Raw genomic sequence first — 24,841 nt, 5'->3', positions numbered from 1 at the left:
TTCTGTGTTGTAATGTTTCTCCCCATTAACCTTTAAGTCCAAAATTGTGTTTGTGAATTTCATCCAATTTCTCCTGGTGATTTGCCCTGGGATCCCCAGCTTGGTTATGGTTTTGGTTTTGTTTTACTTTGTTTCAAAGCATACTTCCTCTAACTTCTAAAATAATTAATTTTTTTTGTACAACTAGTTTTTAAGAATACATTTCATGTAAGTTAAAAAAGAAAATAGTAACCTGATGCACATATTGTGGGAGGCATTTATTACTTTTGTGTTGCAAGACAGCAAAAACAGGCTACTGTAAGTACACTGAGACCATAAATACCTTCAGTTTTAGGTTGGTGTGACTGTTTCAAAGGGTTAAAATCCTATCAGTGGTGTCTGTTATCCTGATGGTTGTGGAAAGACCAGAATAACATTCTACAGAAGTGTTCTCATGGTTTTGCACAGTTGTCATTAAGTCGGAAGAAGAAAGAGGTTCACATTTATTGAGTTCGTATCATCTACCAGACAAGTTTACCTGTGACTCCTTTTGTTTCTTTTTAGAAGTGAAAAGAATTATCCTGATTTATGGTAAGAAATTGAGGCTAATGAAATCCCACAGAAAGTAAAGGGAGGAACAAAGATTCAGCCCCCAGATTTTTCCAGTTTCAAAATTCATTGTCTTTCCACCTCATTTTGTTGCCTCTCAGGATTTGGGGATTTGATGACTCTGCCTGAGGTCACATTATGAGTCAGAGGTGAGCTGGGAACACAGTCCAGGCCATCTCTATGTTGCTTTAATCCAATAAAATGTGATGCATACAGTATAGCAAATGCATCACATTAATTCTCTGAAGAGGAGAGACAGTGTGGCAGCTTTTGATCTTCCACAAGATTAACTTTCTAAAAATCTGGTAACAGAGATATGAGATTTGGCTTAACTTTTGAAAAAATGTGAAAGAAAAATTATGCAGTAAATGGTAAATGTGAACTTTTCAGATGACCAATCATTTTGATAAATAGCCAATCTCCATGGTAACTTTCTTTTGAGGAATTCTATGAAAATTCTTTTCCTCTGGGCACTCAGAATTCTAAGCAATTTAAAAGTAGTTTGGCAAACCAACTTCCTTCTGATGAGCCATCAATAATAGGACATCTGATCCACCAGTAAGCGTTTTCTGATATTACTGTCCTGTCAACTCAATAGTTCTGCAACACTGGGCCAGATACTTAATCTTCTGTTCCTCACTTATGTGAAGAAATAAATGGGTTTGAAGGAAAAGATGAAGTGTGATAATAGAAAATCCCATCATCCTGGAAGTTACTAAGCGTATTTAAAAAAAAACAAGAAATGAAAGAATTGTTAAAGGGGAAAACAATGATCTGAGACTGATCTTTCTGAAACAGGCATTATTGTTGTTGTTGTCAGTAGAGCAACAATGAACAGTAAAAGGAATATTTGAAAATTTGAATAAGAAAACAGATTTTGGTGTTTCTAAAATTATGGTTAAAAATGTGATAACAAGTGAGCTGGTGAATATAAAGACCCTTAAATAGCAATATGGAAATGAAGGTTTTCAATTTAAGAATAAAGATAAGATACAAAGATATCTGTGTCAATACTCCTAACAACAGAAAGCTGTATGCAAACAGTAAGACAGGAGGAAGCTGAAGTATGAATAGAATGGTCAAAAGATGGAACCTACAGAAGAGTTAAATGTGCTGTCAGGTGCCAGGTGATCAAGTCAACCTGACTTTGAGCTTGGGAAACTAAGAAAACTGCTCAGAACTTACAAGCTTGATTGCAGTTTAGTTACCATGTACTGAGTGAATAATTTTTTGCCTATCTGAAAAATTGTGCCATTTACCAGGGGTCTAGTTAATGAAGAGATATGAAGAAGCAGTGGAGGCAGAAGTGATCCCAGTCTCAGCAGTTTTTACAACCTTTGGGGCTTGGGGGGTGGGGAGCATGTTACAGCCACATTCTTGGTGTTAACATTAGCATCTTTCTGAAGTGAGCTGTCCAAAAGCTGTTACAGATTTACTCTGAAGAATCAATGTTATCAAGGTTTAGTTTATTTCCAAGGTTATCATTAATCTCTTTAAAAATGTATTACATTTATTAATCTTCCAGTCTTAGGTGTTTTTCTCTTGAATATATTTGTAGTGTGCCAAGCATTTCTTGAGAATCTGTAAACACTGGCTCTGTATTTCCATGCCCAAACATTTTTAATTGAAGCATATCTGGATGTTTTTATTAATCTAGAGATATTTAAGACCTTTCTCCTACCTTTTAAAAGATTCCTAACGACTGAAGGGTAGTAATTCCTTATTAAGCATTTTAAAACTGTCAGCGAGTGGAGTCTTGGGTGTAAGAAGACAGGAGTGAATCCTGAAATGAGGGTTGCTATTTCTGAATGTAATGAAATAGTAACTATTTCTTGTTACTTGTCTTTAGGGATATCAAGGAATCTCAGGATCACCAGGTGTTCCAGGATCCCCAGGGATACAAGTAGGTAATTTTTTAATATACATTTTAGAAATACAGTTTCCAATTACCAAAAATCATTATTAACAATATTTTACATTGTGATTAATTTAGGGAGCTCGAGGACTACCTGGGTATAAAGGAGAACCAGGGAGAGATGGTGATAAGGTAAACACATACAAACAAAAATGTATACTTCCTCTTAGTCACTTAGGGCAGACAAAGAAGTATATCTTTGGTAACTCTTATTCTTTCTATTGACCTTGGTAAATTCCAAGACTTGGGGGCTCAAAACTTTGTCAGTGGCCATTGGCTGAATAATACAGACAGAAGGCTTTTATCAGTAAATGAAAGTAGTTATCATTAGATACCCAATGTCAGATGAAACAGGTGCTGGCATTGCCCTGATGCCATATTCTCTCCCTGTGGTGAAGCTCAATGTAAGCTCCTTGTGGTCAAACTACCTTCTTAGAGGTTAGTGAATTGTATGAATGGAATGTTACTTGTTAGCCTCAGAAAACCCTAGTATCCATCTCCAGTATAGGTGCCAATCTGGCAGGTGACCTATTGGCTTAACTTTACTAGACTTTTCTCTTCAGGTGTCTATTGTATTGCTGACTCTCTTTTTTTACAAGTCTGAGATATGCTAAGCTTCCTGTTGAAGAACATGGCTTTGAATGTCAGTAACTAACTCCCTCTGGATCCAAGAAAGCCTATTGGCCCTGGTAACTGGTCTGCAAATCAGATACTCATTTATATTTGCTCAGACTCCCATGCAGATTTGTTGGCTTAATTCCTAAAGCACAGTAAATTCTTTAAAGACATTTTTCTGTTTGTTCCTGTAAACACACACACACACAATTTGTATTAACTTGTATTAATTATAAAATTATTACCTTTTTAAAATAATGTACACAGCATTAACATCTGAGAAACACTAATTTAGGCTATGTTCATGTTTCTATAGTTGCTTATGTTTGTGCAGAAAATTATAACTGTTGAAATTTCATCTCTGGAGTCTGATAAATTGCTGCTTTTAAGCTATTTGATCTTTGGAATGATACTGAGTATCTCTGAATCTTTCTTCGTTGACACAATATTGATTTCCTTACTGGTTTATCAAGGGGATTAAGTGAAATAAAATATGAAAAATACTTAGCATGGATCCTGGTACAGTTTTTCTTTAATAAATGATTGCCATTTTATTGTTCTGTTTTGTTCATTAAATAACATGATTGCAATTGGGATGTAGATTGAGGTGGTTGTGGTGCCATGGGCAAGACATTGGTTAGAACAGTCATCAGGGCAAACAGGAAACTTAGTGACTGGAAAAGAAACAAATAAGATGAAATAGGTCAGGGCAGCTTTATAAGCAGGAAAGGGTTAGAGGAAGTAAAACAGTATGGCCTTACTTGGATAATTCCTGAAGTATAAATACTCTTCTTTTTTTTAAATAATTTTCTTTTTTTTGAAGATTTATTTATTTATACAAGAACTGGGGTACAGGCCAGAGGCGTGGGTGGGTGAGAGAATTCGCCAGTGACAGAACGGGGAACAGAAAAGGCAGACTGACTGAAATACACTGCTGAGGGGAGCAGCGGGCGAGACAGGAGAGGTCTGCTGCACCATGTGGGGATCTCCCTGGTAGGCTGCAGAGGCTGCAGACAGCGCTGCGCTCAATCCGCTACGCCACCGGGGAAGCCCTAAAAACTCTTCTTACCTGCCGAATGGCTGTGGGCAACTAAGAAGTTTCTGCCCATCTAAATGATGGAAAAATCTTCAGAGCCCATAGGGAGGAGGCCAGACCCACAGGAGTGGGAGAGATCTTTTATTTTTTTTTTTTTTCGTGATTTCATCAGAGACAACCTGACCTCTTCCAGGTGAGCAGGGGATTCCACTAGGAAAGTGAGGAAATCTGTCTGTCGGAGATCCTGTGCCAGACATCTCACATACATTCTAGTCTACAGGATCTTTACTATTTCTTTAACATTCTCACAAATAGCCTGAGTTGGTAATTGATGGAGGGATGTAAATAGTATGAATGTGTGAATGAATATATCTGAATGGGTGAATAAATAAATTTGGGTTTTAGAGACCAGATATAAAAGGGGGAAGACTATTTGCTCATCTTTAGAGATGAGCTAGAACTAGAGTAAATTTTTTTGGGGGGAGAGAGATTGATTTATTTAAAAATAAAGGAATTATAACAAAATTTTTTTAAGATTTTTTTATTTATTCATGTATACAAGAACCAGGGTACAGGCAGATGTCCAGGAGGGTGAGAGGATTCACCAGAGGCAGAGTGGGGAACAACAGGCAGACTGACTGAAATACACCACTGAGGGGAGCAGCAGGCGAGACAGGAGAGGTCTGCCTTGCCATGTGGGTATCTCCCTGACCGGCCAGGATTGAACCCACGCTGCAGAGGCTGCGGACAGCTTCACAGCGCTGCGCTCAATGCCTGTGCTACCAGGGAGGCCCAAGATATTAGTCATATCTTAAAGTAACTGCTCTGTTGCTTGGGGTTATTGTGATTTCTTTATATAGAAGTATGTGAATTTTATAAAGCCATACATTTTCTCAAATATATATATATATATATATATATATATGATAGGTGTTTATGTAAAGGTATCTGTTTTCAGCTAGTAATGATTTCATCCAGAGTTGATTGTTTTCTGAATTGCATTAATTGACAATAAAACTCTGGTGAGACACAGTCATCGTGGGTCTAAAATCATAATCACTATATGCTACCATCTAAGTCCCTATTTACATTCCCTGTGGCTTCAGAATTAGCTAGTGTGATTATCTAGAGTTAAAATAATACAGTTAAGTTAGCTTTTCCTTGATTCTTCCTGTGCAACATAGTTTGTTAGCTTTTAGAATTGATAAGGTTAAAAAATAAACCTTTGAGTTGGCCTTGACTTGTGACTGTCCAGGATATTTTTTCCAGGCATTACACAGTGATCTTTGAGAGCTTGTTCCACACAATACTGTTCTCCATTAGGATATTTTCCCAGAATAATTTTCATTTTGTGGATTTTCTCCCAAAACTTCCATAGTAGGAGTTTCCACTTAAGATGATTAAAATTAGATGTATTTTCTTGCTGACTTTAACATTTGTTTTTCACATGTCAGAGACTAGAATAGATTTTACAGGGTTTTTCCCTTTAATTTATAAAATTAATTGAGACACTTATCCACCAAATGAACTTCAATATGTAATTCTTTTTGTAATAGGCTTTAAAGCTACCCCTGGAAACTAAGAAATACCTTACATATTTAAAAGCACTTCAATTTTAAGGAAACATAAGCTTTCTAAGAAGAAAAGAAACTATAATCACCACTATGCCTGCAACTAAAATAGTAGGATGCACATAAATATTTAAGTATCAAAACATCTCATAGGTGACATTTAAATACAAGCCTCAAATGTTCGAAGGAAAAAAATATCTATACTTCTATATGCAGATGATCAATAAGAATAAAGATATCTTCAGAAATCTAAAGTCCCTGAAAGTTATCTCCTATGAATTCCTTAACTAAACAAGGGAATAAACACAATCAAAGAGAACAATAAATCTATATTGAAACAAAAGAATGTTCTAGGAAATGTTTATTAAAGATCATGAAGTTTTCTCTGTAAGTATATTTAGTATATAAGTGTATTTAGAAGTAGTTCTGATAATTGGAGACAGTTTGGGTTTCAATATTGCAATAAGTTTACAGGGAACTAAGTAGTCTAAATTGAAAAAAAAAGACAAATTTGAATTCTAGGAAAATAAACCTTTGAGCAGCAGGGCAATCTGTTTGTTTATATTTATAGCTCTGAATCTTAATGTTATAAATACAGAGTATTGATTTAACCAAAGTTGTAATGGAAGATTAAGAGTTTGTGCTTCTTAGCCATGGAGGTGGGATGAGTTGTTGAATGATGTGAGGTTAATTCTCTTCTTGTACTGTGGGAATTAGTAAATGATGCTGAAAACCAAGTAGTGGTAATGTAACCAAGTAATTTGGTGAATGCATAGCTAGGAAGTTTAGAATAAAAAGAGAATTGTATAAGCCTTGGATAAACTGTATCACTCTTTAAAATGTGAATAAAAATATTTACAAAAAATCAAATTTTAAAGAATTATATCAAGCATAGAAAACTAGTTCCTTAAACTTTCTCCCTACCAAACAAGCTAAGAGTATAATTACTTGTATGCACTTTGCCTAAATAGAATTTGCTTAAATAGAAGTAAGCCATGCCTGTTACTGGTCCTCTCTTTACTGTGTTTCACAATTAAGATTTTGAAGCTAAGACAACAGCACCCATCATTTTTCCATAGAATTAGGTATGAAAACTATGTCTATTATATGTCATACTGTTAAGATTTTCCTTCCTATTTCACCTTTTTTAAGCTAATGTAGGGATTTTCATCCCCATAGCACTTATTAATAGATACTTACTATGAACAATTCATAGGATTAGCAATTAAAAATTTTGTAGAAACTAGAGTGTGTTGAGATTTTATTTATTTTATTTTTATTTTTTGTTTGTTTTTGTTTTTTTAAAGATTTATTTATTTATGCACACAAGAGCTGGGGGAACAGTCCAGAGATGCGGGGGAGGGGGGTGGTGAGAGGATTCACCTGAAACAGAGCGGGGAACAGAACAGGCAGACTAACTGAAATTCCCTGCTGAGGGGAGCACTGGGCGAGTCAAGAGAGGTCTGTCACGCCAGTGTGTTGAGATTTTAATTCAGGGTCTGTCTGTACTGAGCTGGATGAGATCTCTTCAGAGAGTGTTGTCATGAAATCATTTCATCAGTTAACTCTTATGCCTCATTATTATAAGATAGAGTTATTTTCTGAGTAAGTGACTGCTCTCTAAGAGTGGGATCAGAATTACTGATGAAGTTCCTCTAACCCCCACATACTTTCCCTGTTTAGTCATAAGTGAAACTGATAAATGGAAATTCATCTTTCATAGAGATAAGGCTTTAACATATTGTAGATATGCATTTTAATGTTTGCAGATTTATTTCCAATGGAATTTTAACCTGGGTGAGGTTGAAGTATATGTGATGATATTGTTTTTAGCTAAAATGTTTTCTCTTTAATAAATTTCAGTTTTATTTTTAGGGTGATCGTGGGCTTCCTGGTTTTCCTGGGATTCATGGAATGCCAGGATCAAAGGTTGAAGAACTCTGTTTCTTTTAAGCTATGCAATCCATATTTTACCTCTATTCGAGAATACTTGATGTTATAAATGCATTATAAATAAATGTTCATATATAAATTTAAGATTAATATATTAAAGTAAATAATTAGGCTAAGATTAACAGTTTACATGAAGTTTAAAAATATTTCTTTTAAAATTTCTAGTTATTTGTTTTATAAATGTTATAATATTTAAAAATTGATGAGTAAATTTCACAATGAAAAGCTTTTGTTAATTATAAATCCTATACTCTAGTTTTTTAATAGTGTTTCTGTCCTTACATTTCTTTTTTTTAAAGATTTATTTATTTATACATACAAGAACTGGGGTATAGGCCGGAGAGGGGGGTGGTGGTTGTTAGAGGATTCACCAGAGACAGAATGGGGAACAGAACAGGCAGATTGATGGAAAGACACTGCTGAGGGAAGCAGTGGGTGAGACAGGAGAGGTCTGCTGATCCATGTGGATTGTTCCCTGGCTGGGGATCAAATCTGTGCTGCAGACCCTGCGGATAGCTTCATAGGTTGCGTTTTAACCCCTTGTGCCACCACAAAGGCCCTGTCCTTATATTTCTTTATACAATCCAGAAAATAGGACCTTTTTGAGTAAACTTTCAATTATTTTACTTCTACTTAGTGATGTTGACTTATTAAACTTGTTTATAATTGATGGTAATTTTTTGCTAGGGAATATTTCTCTCTAACTCAATTCTGTATTTTGTCTTTTAGGGAGAAATGGGCCACAAAGGAGATAAAGGGTCACCTGGATTTTATGGCAAAAGGGGAAGTTTCAGTCATAAAATGAAGTTTCCATATTGAACTTTTAGTATTTTTGAAATAGAAATACTGAGTTTCAATTCCAGCCTACCATTATAGCAATTAGCTTTGTGTTCACCTTTCTTAGAGGATTTATTCAGAACAATGATAATGGAAAAATAACTATAACTATTGGGCACATGGTATTCTGGAAGAGTACATTTCATTATTGATTGTTCTGACCTTCATAAATATTTACAGTTTCCTTGGGAGTGGTAGTTACTTAGTGGTGTGCCCATTGAGAATCAGTGTTACAGGCCTTGGTATTTCTTTCACATTGAAGGAAGATAATATTCTCTGTATGTTTAAAACTCTTATAGCTTTTAAATTTTGCTAATATGTAGTTTCTATGTTTAGGTATTTATAATAATTATGTATCTATTTTCACTATGTTCCCTGGCCTGGTAAAATAAGATTTTGTCAAAAGTTGCACAGCCAACACACCTGTACTTCCATGAATTCTGTCCCCACATAATGAGGTTCAATTTTTCACTTTCCTATTTAGTTGGAATTTAAAACATTATTGTTGGGATTGTTTTCATAAGTGTTCATTTTTAATACAGGGTGCAAAAGGTGAAAAGGGTAAAGCTGGTTTTCCTGGCATTCCTGGACATGCTGTGAGTTTGATAGAAAACTTTCTTAAGTATTTTTCTTTAAATAAAAAAGTATCTCATATCTTTCTTGAAAAAGAAAGATTAAAATACATCTATTTATATTTCAGGGAGAACCAGGAAGAGATGGAAAGGATGGATTAATGGGCAGTCCTGGTTACAAGGTATTTATCAAAAAAAAAATAACACCAAAAATATTTCTTTAACTTATGAGTGAACATTGGAAAAAGTACCAATATTAAACATTATTTTGCATGCTGCACTGGTTAAGAAATTAAAGAGCAAAGAGTTGTTTGACTGTAATTTAGAAATTAAACTAAATTTCTTTTGAGTTTGTTGTGAATTAGTAAAATCCCAGAAGTTCAATAAAGATTGACCTTATTTCATGATCCATTCACATGGATTTGTTGGGCTAGTGACAGGCAAAGATTCTTAGGCCAGTGTCCTGAGATGGAGGAGGGGGCGTGGAAAGAAAACTGAACCTTATCCTGACACCTTTATCAGTTGTGTAGAAGAGTATGAGAGAATTTGAGCAAGGGGAACTGGAAATAAAATGCCATTCACCACTCCTGAAAAATCTCAAAGGCTCATGCTCTGATGATGTTGGATTAGCACTATTATATTTTTCCATAAAGAAAGGTTTTGGGTTATTTCTCAGTTATCAAATAGATGGACAGCCTATATAATAGGCTTATATTTTTTGAATATTGACTCTTTACCAGATTTATGATATGCATATATTTTCTCCCATTCCTTATGTCTCTTTGCATTTTGTTTTTTCCCTTTGTTGTTTGGAATTTCTTGGTGTGATATAATCCCACTTGTCTTTTGTTTTTGTTACTTGTGCTTTTGGTTCATGGATTTTTTTCTTCTATGTATGGAAAAAAAAAACACGCTGGGATTTGTGTAGGGTGCATTGAATCTGTAGAATGTGGTACTATGGGCATCCTAACAATATAAAATGTTCCAGTCTATGAACCAGGGATGTCTTTCTAGTTATATGTGTGAGTGTGTGTGTGTTCTTGCTATTTTTTTTTCCCTTAGCAATGATTTCTAGTCTTTCAGATCTTTCACCTCCTTAGTTCAGCTTATTCCTGGGTAATTCTACATTTTTCTTGCCTTTGCAGTTGAGAATTAAATTCATTTGTTTTTATTAATTTACTATTTTTTTTGCTCTAGATATGAAATTATATATATAGTTTTGATTATTGCTTCAATTTTACACTCTTGATTTTAATGTTGAGGTCTCTGTTAACATTATATTTTAGAAATTCTGCATTTTGGTTACATTTCACTTTTTTTTAGGAGTTGTTTAAAGGTTTGAGGATTTTTTTCAGGTTGAAAGATTTTTTTATTTTGATTGTATTGTCAACTTCTTGTCTTATTGCACTGTATATAACAGTATATTATTTGTAAAATTTCTAATTTGTGAGATTTATTGAATTTTTTCTTTTATTATATGTTCAATTTTCAGGAAAGTTCCTTGTGCATATGAAAAAGTAAATTTATATTTTGAAAATGTGAAACTCAATATACATTCAAGATGTGATCTATAGAATATCTTGCTTAGCTCTTTTGTATACTTAATTTTGGTTTGTTTGACCAGTCTTAGGCACAGTAGTATGTTGGTATCTTATTAGTACATTTCTATATACTATTTCTATTCTTCTTTAATCTCTTGTTTTTTTGAAAGACTTATTTATGTGTATAAAAACTGGGGTGTAGCCTGGAGATGCAGGAGATACAAGGATTCACTGGAGGCTCAGTGGGGAGCAGAACAGGCAGACTGACTGAAATATGCTGCTGAAGGGAGCAGTGGGAGATACAGGAGAGGTCTGCTGCACATTTGTGGGTTAGCTCCCTGGCCTGGGATGGAACTCAGGCCCATACATTGATAGCACTAAAACTTAACCCCTAGGCCACCAGGGAGGCCACTTTCATGGCTTTCTATTTATCCTTTCATCTTCATCTATATCTGAAAGTGGTTTTATGTTATTTTTGCAAAAATATTCTTAGTTGTTACATCTTCATTTTGAATTGTGGCTTTAGCATTACAAAATTGTAATTTTGCATATCCTTTAATAATTTTTAGCTTGAATTCTTTTTTTTTTTTTAAATAGAGGCATGTTTTATTTATTTGTTTGTTTTGTTTTGTTTTTGTTTATACATGCATTGGGTACAGTCAGAAGCGACGAAGGGTGAGAGAATTCACCAGAGCCAGAGCAGAGAGCAGAGCAGGCAGAAGGACGGAAGTACACTGCTGAGGGGAGCAGCGGGCGGGCAGGAGAGGTCTGCGCGCCATGTGGGACCCTCCTCTGGTGGCCGGGGAGGAGTCAGGGATGGAACCGGCGCCGCAGAGGCCGCGGGCCGCTTAGCAACCCAGCGCTCAACCGCAGCGCCACCGGGGAGGCCCAATTTTTAGCTTGAATTCTAACTTCATTTTTATCAGAATTACATTCTTCCTTTCTGATTATTTTTATTTGCTTACTGTACCTTTGCCCATTCTTATTTATTTAGCTTTAGGTTCTGAATTACTTTTAGTTGTTTCTCATATCAATCATTTCTTTCTAAAGCAATCTAAGATTTTTTTTCTTAAAGAGATTAAATCTGGGCCTCTCCGGTGGCGCAGTGGTTGAGCTCTGGGCTGCGAAGCTGTCCACAGCCTTTGCAGCACCGGTTAGATCCCCGACTGCTGGGTGAGGGTCCCACATGGCGCGCAGACCTCTCCTGCCACGCCCGCTGCTCCCCTCAGCAGTGTGTTTTATCAGTCTGCCTGTTCTGCTCCCCACTCTGGCTCTGGTGAATTCTCTCACCCTCCCGCAGTTCTGACTGTACCCAGTGCTTGTATAAATAAAGAAATAAATCTAAAAAAAAAGAGATTAAATCTATTTTTATTCATTGACTGATAGATTTGAGCTTACCTCTATTATAATTCTTGTAATTTTGTTACATGTAATAAGTGCATTGTGCTATATTTGCTATACTTGTTTCTCAGTGCAGCCTATTGCTTTTTCTTTTTAATTTCTGTGTGATTTAGGAAGAATTTTTTTTCTTTTAATGGTCTTTGTAATTCCTTTAGTCGGCCATAATAATATATTTCAGAATTCTCATAGCCCCCCCTTCGACTTATTGAGGGATCTACTATTTGGTTTGTTAACATTAATGATATTCTCTATCATCTATGTGGCAATTAATTTAATATGTTTTATTATTTCTGTTATCCTTATTTTTTCCAATCAAATTGCTTCTACTTTGGCAGGTCAAATAATATTTATAATCTATTTTCCTGTTCCTTTCCCCACCTTTTTTCAGATTTGCAGTTAAATGTATTTAGTGTTCATCACCTGTCCTTTTGCCCATGTTCCATGGTCACTGTTAGGGTCTGGTGAAATTTCTTCTCTGGTATGTTCCTTAGGAAGGGTTTGTGAACACTGTATTCCCTGAGTGCTTTTATTTTAATATTTTTCTTCCTATATTCTTAATACTTGAACAAACCATTCGGTTAACTACAAAGCCCTTGTCTGTCTCACTGTTTTTCCTTGTATTTCTTAGAAATGTTGCTCCACTGCTGTCAAGTATGTTGCTGATGCTAACCTAACTGGCTTTCTTTTCTAAGTGGCTTTGTCTTTTTGTATGGAAGCCCAGAGGTTTTTAAAACTTTACATTTAATGTCTCAGAATTAAAGAATCTAGTTACCAAGAAATCCTTTTGGTAAGATCCTTGGAGCTTCTTTAATTCTCAAATATTCTCTTAGATTTTAGTTTTAAACAAAAGTTTGGTTACATTGTTTTGATTTACTTCTAAAGACACCAATTACAGATACATTGAGATTTCTTTGGCTGTCATGTAACACTATTACTTTCTAATTCTTCTGTAATTATTATTGTCTATGTTGAGTTTTTGCCTGTGATTTTTCAAAATTTAAGTTATAACTATCCAACTTGGTGGTTTCTAGTAACTTGATTTTAATGTCAGATGATTTTTATGTTCATTTTCTTTCCTGAGTTAATTTAATGCTTATTTCATATCTTCCCCTTTTTTGCATCTAAAAATGCTCATATGATGTTAATTCAGGTTACAACATTTTGTTATAATTTTCTTCTATTTCATGTTTATTTTCATTTAAAGGAAACTTACTGAAATATTCCTGTTTTTCTTTTAGTAGTTTTGTTTGGATGTTTGCTAATAGGCAAGAATATAAATGTTTAAGTGGTTTATTTGGCTTCTTAATTATAGAGCACCTCATTTTTTCTGTCTTGAAGTTAGAACTGTTTTTAATTGGGTGAATTATTTATTGGACACAGTTTAGCGTGTCTTCTATTGGGGAGGTGGAGAAATGAGAAGTTTAATGTGCTTGTTTAATATTCCTGCAGTGCATCCAAGACTCTAGTTCCAGTAAGTTGTCAGAGCCAGATGAATAACTTCATCTCACTGAAGAGGGTAGGAATGGGATACTAAATAAAGTTGGAAGGGATTATTTTATACTGGATGAGGGACACTTGTTTTACTGTAAAACACAAACAAAAGAATGACTGGGTACAAATGCAGGGAAGTGCAATGGTCAGGTGGCAGGATGTTTGAGTTCTGTTTTCTCTAAGGAAATGGCAGTCATCATCTGTTGAGAGAGGAAAAAGACTTGTGATCTGAGAAATTTTTATATAGCTATGTGGAAAGTGTGTCAGAGAGGACATCAAGGAAATTGAAAGCTATATTGAAATCTAGTTGAAGCTGAAAATTATAATCTATATGATACTATTTTTTTCCCTCATAGCCATTATCATAGGACAGGTTTGTTCTGAAGAGGCTTTTGGTTTGATTTGCTCAGTATTAAGATTAGAATTTAAGAGCAAGGTAAGCAAGTATAATTTTAGTTAGAGAGGAGCTGAAATACTAAAATGTGATTTTAAAATGGGGAAAAGAAGTAAGCAAGGAGAAGACAGATTATTACAAGATACTTAATTTAGTGAATACTTACTGCATGCCTGGCTCATTTCCCAGCATTTTATGTGCATTTTTCACATTCATCTCATAAATCACTTTGAATTACAAGTAAAAATTTTTAGTCTTTTACAGATGAAGAAACTAAGGAACGGAGAAATTAATAATTTGTTCAAGGTCAAGTAGTATAATTTAATAACCAATGAAAATTTATTTCACCAAGTTCTTGGAAAATCATGTCAGACCCAAATAATCTTTCCTAAATATAGAATATATGATAATGAAACTATTGACTCTATTTTTGACATTTAAATTATAACCTTATTTGAAAAATATTCTTTTTGTGCCTAAATTATAATGTAAAATCATAGCAGTACAGAGTTATAAAAATAACTTATTTGACCATAATGCAGCCAAAAACAAATAAGAAGAGTAAAGAACTTTTAAAACCCTAGCTGGTGGTAGTCGGGTAGCCAGCTTTTATGAACCTCCCTTAGTTTTTTGAGCTGTGCAAGGCATTTTCACAGTGGCTCTTATTTTATTTTCCTTTTAAAAAAGGGGGTTGGGGGCATCCCCTGGTGGTGCAGCAGTTGAGCGCTGGGCTGTGAAGTTGCCCGCAGCCTCTGCAGTGCTGGTTTGATCCCCGGCCACTGGCGAGGGCCCTACATGGCATGCAGACCTCTCCTGCTGTGCCTGCTGCTCCCCTCAGCAGTGTATTTCATTACTCTGTCTGTTTTGTTCCCCGCTCTGGCTCTGGTGAGTTCTCTCGCCCTCCTGCACTTCTGACTGAACCCAGTGCTTGTATGTATAAACAAACAAATAAATAAATCTTTTTTTTTTTTAAAAGGGGGGTTGGAAATGTTATATGTCATATATATCATTTAGAAGTTAGCATCAAATTAAGAGAGTTTAAAAAATTTACCCAAAAGTGCAAATTCAGTTCCATGGCAGAGCTAGAATTCCAGGCCTCATTTGTGTGATCCCCTCTTTGCTTGAAGTCTTCCAAATGTCTTGTCTGTTTATTTGATCAACTACAAGTTTCCCAATCTTCCTACTCCAGTATATTATCTGGCACACTAAAGATTTGTTTATATGCTAAGAATAAACCATGTGGTACGAGCAAAATCAAAATAAAGTGTTTAATAACAAAGTAAGAATTTTCCTCAAAATTAAATTATATTTTAATAGATTTTTCCTTGTTCCTCTTCTGAGACTGTGTTTAGAGGCATTCAGAATGCTGTAGCCTTTGACATACCATCATAGGCTATCTTACAGCCTCTGACCAAACTAGACTGTCTCAAACCCCTGAAAATAGAATTGTTTGTCTTTATACAAAGAAGGTTGAGAAAGCACCAAAATCTGCATGTTGTATGTATATATATATATATATATATATATATATATATATATATATACACACTTAGGCCTACTTCAAGGAGTTTGTATTATGAGACCTAAAGTTTTTTTTTAAAGATTTGTTTATTTATGCATGCAAGAACTGGGGTGCAGGCCAGAGGTATGTGTGTGGGGGTGAAAGGATTCACCAGAGACAGAGTGGGGAACAGAACAGGTGGGTTGACTGAAAATCACTGCTGAGAGGAGCAGTGGGCAAGCCAGGAGAAGTCTGCTGTGTCATGTGGGTCACCTCGCTGGTCAGGAATGGAACTACTGCTGCAGTGGCTGCGGATAGCTTCATAATGTTGCATCTTAACCCCTTGCGCACCAGGGAAGCCCTATGAGACCTAAAGTTCTTTTGAGGTGCTCTAATATGAAAAAACAAAACAAAACATGTCTGCCAGACCTGTGGTGGCTCCCTCTGTGCTAAATGTGTCAGGGACAGGATCAAGTGGGTTTTTCTTACTGAGAAACAGGAAAATTATTGTGAAAGTGTTGAAAACACAAACATAGAGTTAGAAAGTGAAATAAAAAGTGAAGCTTTTCTAAGTAATAAAAATAAAATTAAAATATTTTTTGCTGGTCACATACTTCTACCTGATTTTTATAGTTGCTATGGCCACAAACTAAATTACTTTCCATCCTTATATTTTTTGCAGGTAATTGTGAAAAATTATAGCATCAAAGGATGCTGTGCAAGTTTTACTGTCTGTATTGGTTATACTTTTTTTGTTGAAATAACTGGTCTATTGTGGAAAAACCACCTAGGTTATTTGGCTTTAGAAACTGGATTAAGGAACAATGTTTAGCATGGCAGAGTCTCAATTATTTTATGTCAAGAAAGAAATTAATAATAGAATACCAAAATGATAAATTTAAGGGAGAGACATGCTACATGCCTTTTTGCTACCAGCCAAACAAATTGACATGTAGCGGGTGCTCTTGGGTCATGAAAGAAATCAAGTGGTCAGGTAAAGTTCTGGTTATAGTACTGAGTCTCATAGGTTAGTTGTGTACTGCATTTCATAATTTTATGGATGATGACCAAGTGCAAATCATCCTTTCCTCTTACACTGAAACATCATTAAGAGAATGAAGAAAACATTCCTGGGTGAAGATTACAGACCATCATCTTTTATAACTATCCTACATAATCTCCCACAGCAAATGTTTTTCCCATTTCCTTTTTCCTTTCAAAATCTCACATTTAAAAACAGGTAATCTATTCCACTTTCTTTGGTTAGCTTCACTGTTTTTAATCTATCTATTCGTGGTGATAAAGACCTCAGTTAAGATAAGGTTTCCTGCCATTAAAGAATATGTATGCCAAGAAGACACCTTTGTAAACAAGATACCTGCTGAACAACTTGGACATCAAAAAATTCATTGAGAAGTGCAATGCTATATATGCCATTGTACTTCACACTGAGAGTGATGGAAATAGCAGACAAGGAGATAGAAGTATCTTGAGACTTGGATTAGATCAGTGGTTCTCAAAGTGTGGTCCTCAGACCAGCCCAGTCAGCATGTCTTGAGAACTGGTTAGAAATTCAGGTTCTTGGGATTCACCCTACATCTGCTGAGTCAGGAAACATGGGGTCTGTTCCACAATCTGCAGCTTAACAAATTTTCCAGGTTATTCTGAGGCTGTAAAATTTTGACAAAATGCTATAGTTTAAAAAGATAAATAATGTTTTATTCTGCATCATTATATGTCCTACCAAGAAATGGAAAAAATAAGGATTAAAGTATATCTTCAAATAATTATGGGACTTCATTATTGTAAATCTTGTTAATGGTTGCTTTTTTATTTTATACATTTTTTACATCATTTTTCATTTTTGCACAATGTATGCATTTTCATCTTGGTTATAATCCCCATACAATTCCCACCCCCTTGTTTTGATCCTACTCCCTCTCCACCCCCCCATTTATAGTTGCTTGTTAATTGTGATTTTTACTTTATTGTAAGGGATCATGCTCAGTGAAATAAGCCAGAAAGAAAAAGAAAAATACTGGATAGTCTCACTCATAGCAGGAATTTAGAAAACCTAAATAAAGGACCAGGAAAAAACCTAATTATAATGGTTACTTTTTAAAAAAAAAATCTTTCACTGACTAGAATACAGTTTGATTTGATCAATGGTCAGAGAAGTAAAAGGTGTGATTTTTATCAAAGACATGCCATCCTAATTTTTTTGTTACTATAACAGCTGTCCTCCCCCCTTTATTTTGTGTACAAAAGTACAAAAGTACACATTTACTTAACTCACGGTAGCAGTAGCTGGAGGCCGGGGTAATTAGGTGTCCTGTTAGTGACTTACAACTAATTGTGCCTTGCTTTACAAATCCTCAGAATCAGCTGGAGATCTAAAACATTGCCGAGTTCTAGAATTTCTGCTTCAGTAAGTCTGTAGTAGGTCCTGAAATTTTGCATTTTGAAGTTCCCAGGTGAAGTGAAGCTAATTGGCTGGTGCAAGGCCTATATTTGAGAACCACTGGCTTAGATCCTTACTCATGACTATTGACACGACTGTTGAATTCAGGTATTGTTATTGTATTTCCCTGATGTACTAGGACCTGACATACTGCTTCTGCTAGTTGTTCAGGTTTTTTTCATTGTAATTTTTGTGACTCTAACATACACCTTTGTTTCTCTATGATATTTTCAAAAACTTTTTCTAAAACCATTGAGTCATCAGGTCTCCCCTCTCCTCAATGTGGTTAATTTACAGGAAAACATTGTTCTCAGCAGACTTTAACCTCAAATGTCATCTAGTGTTTGTAAATAAAATTCGGACAGATGAAATTTTGGCTTTAGTTGGTGCTTACGCAATGTAAGTATTCATAAAAATGGGAGAATCAGTGTTTACATGTGATATGGTTAGATTTTTTTTTCTAAGTGTTGGCTACGTTAGCTAAGTTTTCTTCTTTCTTCTCCCTGTCATTCATTCTCTACAGTTTTAAGAAATTCTTTAGTATATGAAACTATGGAAAACAGTGTTAGCTGATGCTTTTGTGCATATATTCTGTATCACTTTATCCCTTAAACCTCTCTTAATTCAGGTATTTCCAAGAAAAATGTTTGTTTTACTTCTGTCTTGTTCTCATATAGGATGAAATGCTCTCTCTGATATGAATCCAGTGTAATATAATTGTTTGCAGATAATTTTACTTGTTATGCTGCAGTGCTTTGCTGAGCAGAAAGTATTTCATGGCTCTTAATGACTGCTAGGTCTCAGAAAATTTAAGTGTTGGAGGATATGTGTTTGTGTTGTTCAAGAGACTGAACTCCAGTGCCCTTTATTTTGTGCAAGCAGTTTAATAACTCACTTGATCTATGAATACTGCACATGAAAATTAAATTCAGTTAATATTTGTTTAGTGAGTATAGTACTATGTAATTTTGTATATATACCAGCAATTTATTCATTTGGGAAAAAGCATTCTAAAAGATAGACACATTAATAAGATAGACACATTATTAAGATAGACACATTAATAAGATCAAATTTGGGTATAATAATTTAAAGATGAATAACTGAAACCATAATTTTGACAGTTATCTTAAAACTATTTTAGATAATGATTTTAAATAAATTTACTAAATTAAAGTGTCATATTATTTCATTTCATAACCTATAAATAACTCAAATTTTATTTTTATTTATTTTTAATAACTTTTTAAAAAAAGATTTATTTATACAAGAACTGGGGTACAGGCCAGATGTGCGGGAGGGTGAGAGGATTCACCAGAGACAGAGCAGGGAACAGAACAGGCAGACTGATGAAATATACTACTGAGGGGAGCAGCGGGCCAGACAGAAGAGGTCTGCTGCGCCATGTGGGATCCTTGCTGGCCGGCCAGGCTGTGGACAGCTTCACAGCGCGGCACTCAACCGCCTGTGCCACCAGGGAAGGCCCTAACTCAATTTTTAATAATTTAATGATTCAATATCTTAGGCACCAGACTAGATTTAAAAATTTCATTGATTTTTTTAATTTAAATTTTTTTAGTGAGGTACTCTTATTTTACATCCTTGTAAATTTTTCACAGAGTTGTTTAAAATCAAAAGTATACTTTCATTAAAATTACTCCGTGAATAAAAATTTATTTATTCATGCATACAAGAACCGAGGTACAGGCCAGATGTGCGGGAGGACGAGAGGATTCACCAGAGACAGAGCAGGGAACAGAACAGGCAGACTGACTGAAATACACTGCTGAGGGGAGCAGCGGGTGAGACAGGAGAGGTCTGCTGCGCCATATGGCTATCTCCCCAGCTGGCTGGGCTCCATCCCGTGCTGCAGAGGCTGCTGACAGCTTCACAGTGCTGTGCTCAACCACCTGCGCCACCAGGGAGGCCCAAAATTATTCCACTCTTAATGAAAGTGTTCTTTTGATTTTTACAGTACCTCTTGAAAGGCAAGATAAATTAGGTTCAATCATTTTTAAAATAAAAGATTAATTTTTCACTGACCTTCATTTATTACTTAAATATCATGATCTTTCAAAAGAATAAACAAAAAATCCCTTTACACAGTGAATGTTATGTAAATGTAGACATGTACACCTACTTCAAAATTAAGCAAAATAGAGCCTCCCCCGTGACACAGCGGGTTGAGCCCTGCACTGTGAAGCTGTCTGCAGCCTCTGCAGCACAGGTTCAATCTCTGGCCAGCCAGGGAGATCCCCATATGATGCGGCAGACCTCTCCTGTTGTGCCTGCTGCTCCCTTCAGCAGTATCTTCAGTCCATCTGCCTGTTCTGCTCCCCACTTTGTCTCTGGTGAATTCTCTTACCCTCCCATGCCTCTGGCCTGTACCCCAGTGCTTGTATAAATAAATAAATCTTCAAAAAAATTAAACAAAATAAACTTTTAGGCACAAGATAAAAAATTATTGAAGCATGAGACAGTGAACTAAGACAAAAATAAAACATACACACACACATTTAATAATGTTTCATTGTTCTTGTTTTCCAACCTACTGGTTAAAACCGAGTTTCAGAAATCCTATCTGCCTTGCCAAATGGAAATAATTCACTGGACTGTACGTAATATATGTCCATATTAATATTACTCTTTCAAAATAATGTAATAAATATATAATACTCACTGTCTCATACACTCCCTCTCATACATACCCATACTTAACAAGTCTATCAAACAACAATAACAAAAAAGAAAATGAAAAAATGAAAAGACTTGGGCCTCCCCTGGTGGCACAGGTGCTTGAGCGCTGTGCTGTGAAGCTGTCCTCAGCCTCTGCAGCACCAATTTGATGCCGGCTGGTGAGGGTTCTGCATGGCGCAGCAGACCTCTCCTGTCTGGCCTGCTGCTCCCCTCAGCAGTGTATTTTGTCAGTCTGCCTGTTCTGTTCCCTGCTCTGTCTCTGGTGAATCTTCTCACCCTCCCGCACATCTGGCCTGTACCCCAGTTCTTCTATAAATAAATAAATAAATAAATAAATCTTTAAAAAGGTCTTTAAAAAAATGAAAAGGCTGATAGAAATCTTGGTCATACTTATTTTGAACAAAGAATAATGAAAGTTCTATTCTCATAAGAATGAATATATAATACCAGAGTTATTTTTTTTACTTAGACAGTTTATTTATTTTCTTAAATTTAAATTTTATTTTTATATTCCCCATACAATTGCAACACCCTTATTTTGACCCCAATCCCTCCTTTCTCCGCCCCCCCACCCCCCATAGAGTGTCTCTGGTTCATAGTTGTTTGTTGATTTTGATTTTTACTTTCTTATAGTTATTCTTTTTCCTGGTCTCTTATTTAAGTTTTCTAGATTCCTGCTATGAGTGAGACCATCCGGTATTTTTCTTTTTCTTTCTGGCTTATTTCACTGAGCATGATCTAGAGTTATTTTTTGACTCAATTTTCTGCTGATATGTATAAATTTGGTATTTGTATAGTCACTTTATGAATTTCAAAATATGTTATTTGATATCAGGAAAAGTCAGGATCTCTAATCTCAAAGTAATTTTTTTCTGTATCTAATGTGTTTTAATGTATAATGTTTACATTTATGTTAGTAAGCATACCTGAAAATTGAATTCTCTATTACTTTTTATCATTAAAAGGGAGAACCAGGCCCTCCAGGTGCTCCAGGGCAGGATGGATCACGTGGAGATCCTGTAAGTACCTACTTGATTTTGTTCTAGGGGGTCTTTTTCTGTCATGGAATCCTTTGACTGTTTAAATCCTCCCCTAGATACCAGTCTTCTTCAGTGACTTCTGCATTGTGATATTGTGGAAAGTCCTTGTTTTCACAAGCTGTAAAATATTGAACTGTTTAATATTCTTTTAGGAACCAAAAAGAGTTTTGCTAGTAGGAAATTTAGGTGCAGTGTGAATAACAGCCATGAGCATTTATGCCCACATTACAGAGTGGTCAACATGCACATGATTGTCTGTTGCTGAACCTTCAGTCTAATGCCCTTTTGCCACTTACTCATTGTTTATAGTATATTCTTTGGGAATTGTGTGATAAATAATTCGGGATAAATAAACTTATGATTGAGAAGTATTGAACCTGAATCCCAGATTCCTGTGGATTTTTAGCAGGTGTGCCAGGCGACTCAATTTCATTTGACCTTTGGAAATATAGTTCATTCTCCTCCTTTCATTCATTGCTAACATTGACCACTTGAATGCCCGAAGGGAATTTGCAATTTGCTTTACAGGGAGGTGGTAAAGAAATTAAATTAAATTTCTAAGATATAGCTAAGATATTTATCATAGTGTTCAGTTGAATGTTCAGAATCTAAATATTGAACACAAGAGAGAGGTTATCACCGAGGCTTCATAAATGGTAGTGGATGGATTGAAAAACTCATAGAATTACTCAATCAAATAGTCACTGAATTTTCACTTTTTGTGTGTTCTGATATCCTGGGCCAAGTTCTGTACAAAACTATTGCCTTCAAAAAACTTACTATCCAATTTTCAAGATGGCAAGATATGGTGTGAAGTTTGAAAGCACCCTCTGCTACATTCTGGTGGTCTGACCTTGCATAAATCACTTCCCCTTTCTGATGTGAACATATGAAATGTGTACATGCTTACTGTGTTTTCTTCATGTTATTCTGAGACATGCCTGAGGAAACATATGGCAGAATCTGTGAAAATATTATACAAATGCATGGGGCTATACTAAGTGCTGCAGTAGTTTAGGAAAGCAACCTTGTAACTTGAAATGGTTGACAAATTTTTGTCTAGGATTTGGCAATATATTTGGTTATGAAGCGATGATGAGATGAAAGGTAGACCAGAGAGAGAACTGAGATGGCTAAAGGTATGCCCATGAAATACTGAAATGATCCTTAATGAGATCCTGAGGCTGCAGTGAGAAGGTGGTTAGGATATTATGGATATTCTTGGCTATGACTCTGAGAAGTAATTTTTTTCACCCAATTAAAGATTTGGGTGAAAACAAGAACAACATGATGTAAACTGTTTTAAGACAGTTACAAGCTACTGGTACAAGCAGAATGGATTGAAAGGAGAAGGGAATGGATTCAGACACTAAATAGCTGACTGTTTTGTCAGACCTTGCATGGAATAATAAGGCCTCAACTTGGTTGTTAACTGGAATAAAGAGAATAAAATAGAAATAGCGTAAGTTCAATATATCTGATCCACAATTAACACTACTAAGGAAGAATTCTAGGACTCGCTAACTAAATATGAAACTAGGTATGTTTATTTGTTTATGTTCTGGTTTCTGAACTTATATATATATATAATGTATCTGTGCATGTGTGAAGATGGATGGGGCTGGAGAGGGGAAGACAGGTGAGTAAGAAAAGTGAAAGGGAGAGAAGAAAACAAGGGAATAAGAGACAATGGAATCGAGAACTGGGTTTTAATTTGAGTCAGTCATATTCTAACTTATGGTGAATCAGCTATTTGAAATCTGTGACTCATTTTCTCATAGAAATTTTATTACAAAGGGAAGAATGATTGATGAGCTTATAAACTGTACTGCAACATGAGCAGCTTATATTTACTTTGAAAATAATATTATTAAGATCCTATTAATAAAAACAAAAAGATAAAATAACAAGTAGGAAATGAGGAATGCTTGTAATGATGTTTTCTGTTATTTTGATGGTCAGTGAAAATTTGGTTGTTAAAAATATCCTGTAAAGATTGACCTTTACTATTTATGGAAAAGTTGTGAAAGGAAAGAAATGAAAGTTTATGTGTTTGGCCATACAAAGAAATGAAGACTCTTCTGTTGTGTGTAGATGCTAATTTTATCTATTTTTTCCATGCAACTATTTGATTATATATATATTTTTATTTTGGGGGAATTTGCTTTTTTAATTTTTTATTGAGGCAACATTGGTTTACAACACTTTATATTTAGAGGTACAAGATCATGCCCTTCAAATGTATATTACTACACCATATCTATAATCCACCATAGTCCACTGTTGCTCTCTCCACATTCTACTCTTCTCAGCTTCAATTCTAGTCAGATTTCTGGGGTTTATCATGGGCTTGGTTTTCTCTGCCCCTTTGTTTAGTTTCTTCATATTCCACACATAAGTGAAATCAGCCAGTATTTATTTCCTTCTGACTTACTGTGCTTAGCATAATCCCCTCCAGTTCCATCCATGTCATCACAAATGGCAAGAGTTTATCTTTTTTTTTTTATTACTATCATTCCATTACACACACACACACACACCCACCTCTTCCTAATTCACTCATCTGTTGTTGGGTATTTAGGTTGTTTCCATAACTTGGCTATTGTACATAGTGCTTCAGTAAACACAAGAGTGCATACATCCCTTCAAATTAGTATTTGTGCTTTCTTTGTATAGATACCCAAAGTGGAATTGCTGGAAAATATGGTAGATCTATTTTAATATTTTGAGAACTCTCCATACTGTTTTCCAAGGGGGTTCCACCAGTCTACATTCCCAACAAAGGTTTATATGTCCCTTTTCCTCAACATCCTACCCAATACTCCAATACTTGTTTTCTTTTCTTTCTTTACTTTCTTTTCTTTTTTCTTTTCTTTCTTTTCTTTTCCTTCCTTCCTTCCTTCCTTCCTTCCTTCCTTCCTTCCTTCCTTCCTTCCTTCCTTCCTTCCTTCCTTCCTTCCTTCCTTTCCTTTCTTCCTCCTTTCCTTCCTTCCTTCCTTCCTTCCTTCCTCCCTCCCTCCCTCCTCCTTCCTTCCTTCCTTCCTTCCTTCCTTCCTTCCTTCCTTCCTTCCTTCCTTCCTTCCTTCCTTCCTTCCTTCCTTCCTTCCTTCCTTCCTTCCTTCCTCCTTCCTTTCTCTCTCTCTCTCTCTCTCTCTCTCTCTCTCTCTCTCTCTCTCTCTCTCTCTCTCTCTTTTTGAGATGGGCCCTTCTTACAGGTGTGTGGTGCTA

At 35.5% G+C, this 24,841-nt stretch overlaps 1 protein-coding gene across 1 annotated transcript in view; it reads left to right on the top strand.

The window, feature by feature from the left end:
* Positions 1 to 24,841, top strand: part of COL21A1 (collagen type XXI alpha 1 chain) — a 147,876-nt gene that overhangs the window by 87,016 nt on the left and 36,019 nt on the right. Inside the window, exons 11-17 of the mRNA XM_054698891.1 lie at positions 2,438 to 2,491; positions 2,582 to 2,635; positions 7,601 to 7,654; positions 8,408 to 8,463; positions 9,060 to 9,111; positions 9,216 to 9,269; positions 21,539 to 21,592. Coding sequence (XP_054554866.1) covers positions 2,438 to 2,491; positions 2,582 to 2,635; positions 7,601 to 7,654; positions 8,408 to 8,463; positions 9,060 to 9,111; positions 9,216 to 9,269; positions 21,539 to 21,592 — 378 coding nt within the window. The remainder of the gene's footprint in view (positions 1 to 2,437; positions 2,492 to 2,581; positions 2,636 to 7,600; positions 7,655 to 8,407; positions 8,464 to 9,059; positions 9,112 to 9,215; positions 9,270 to 21,538; positions 21,593 to 24,841) is intronic.

The sequence above is a fragment of the Talpa occidentalis genome, unplaced genomic scaffold (assembly GCF_014898055.3).
Source record: "Talpa occidentalis isolate TD23 unplaced genomic scaffold, MPIMG_talOcc4v2.1 talOcc4.2, whole genome shotgun sequence".
Lineage (NCBI taxonomy): Eukaryota > Metazoa > Chordata > Mammalia > Eulipotyphla > Talpidae > Talpa > Talpa occidentalis.
Note: the sequence above shows the minus strand (reverse complement) of the source record. Positions and strands in the feature narration are given on the sequence as shown.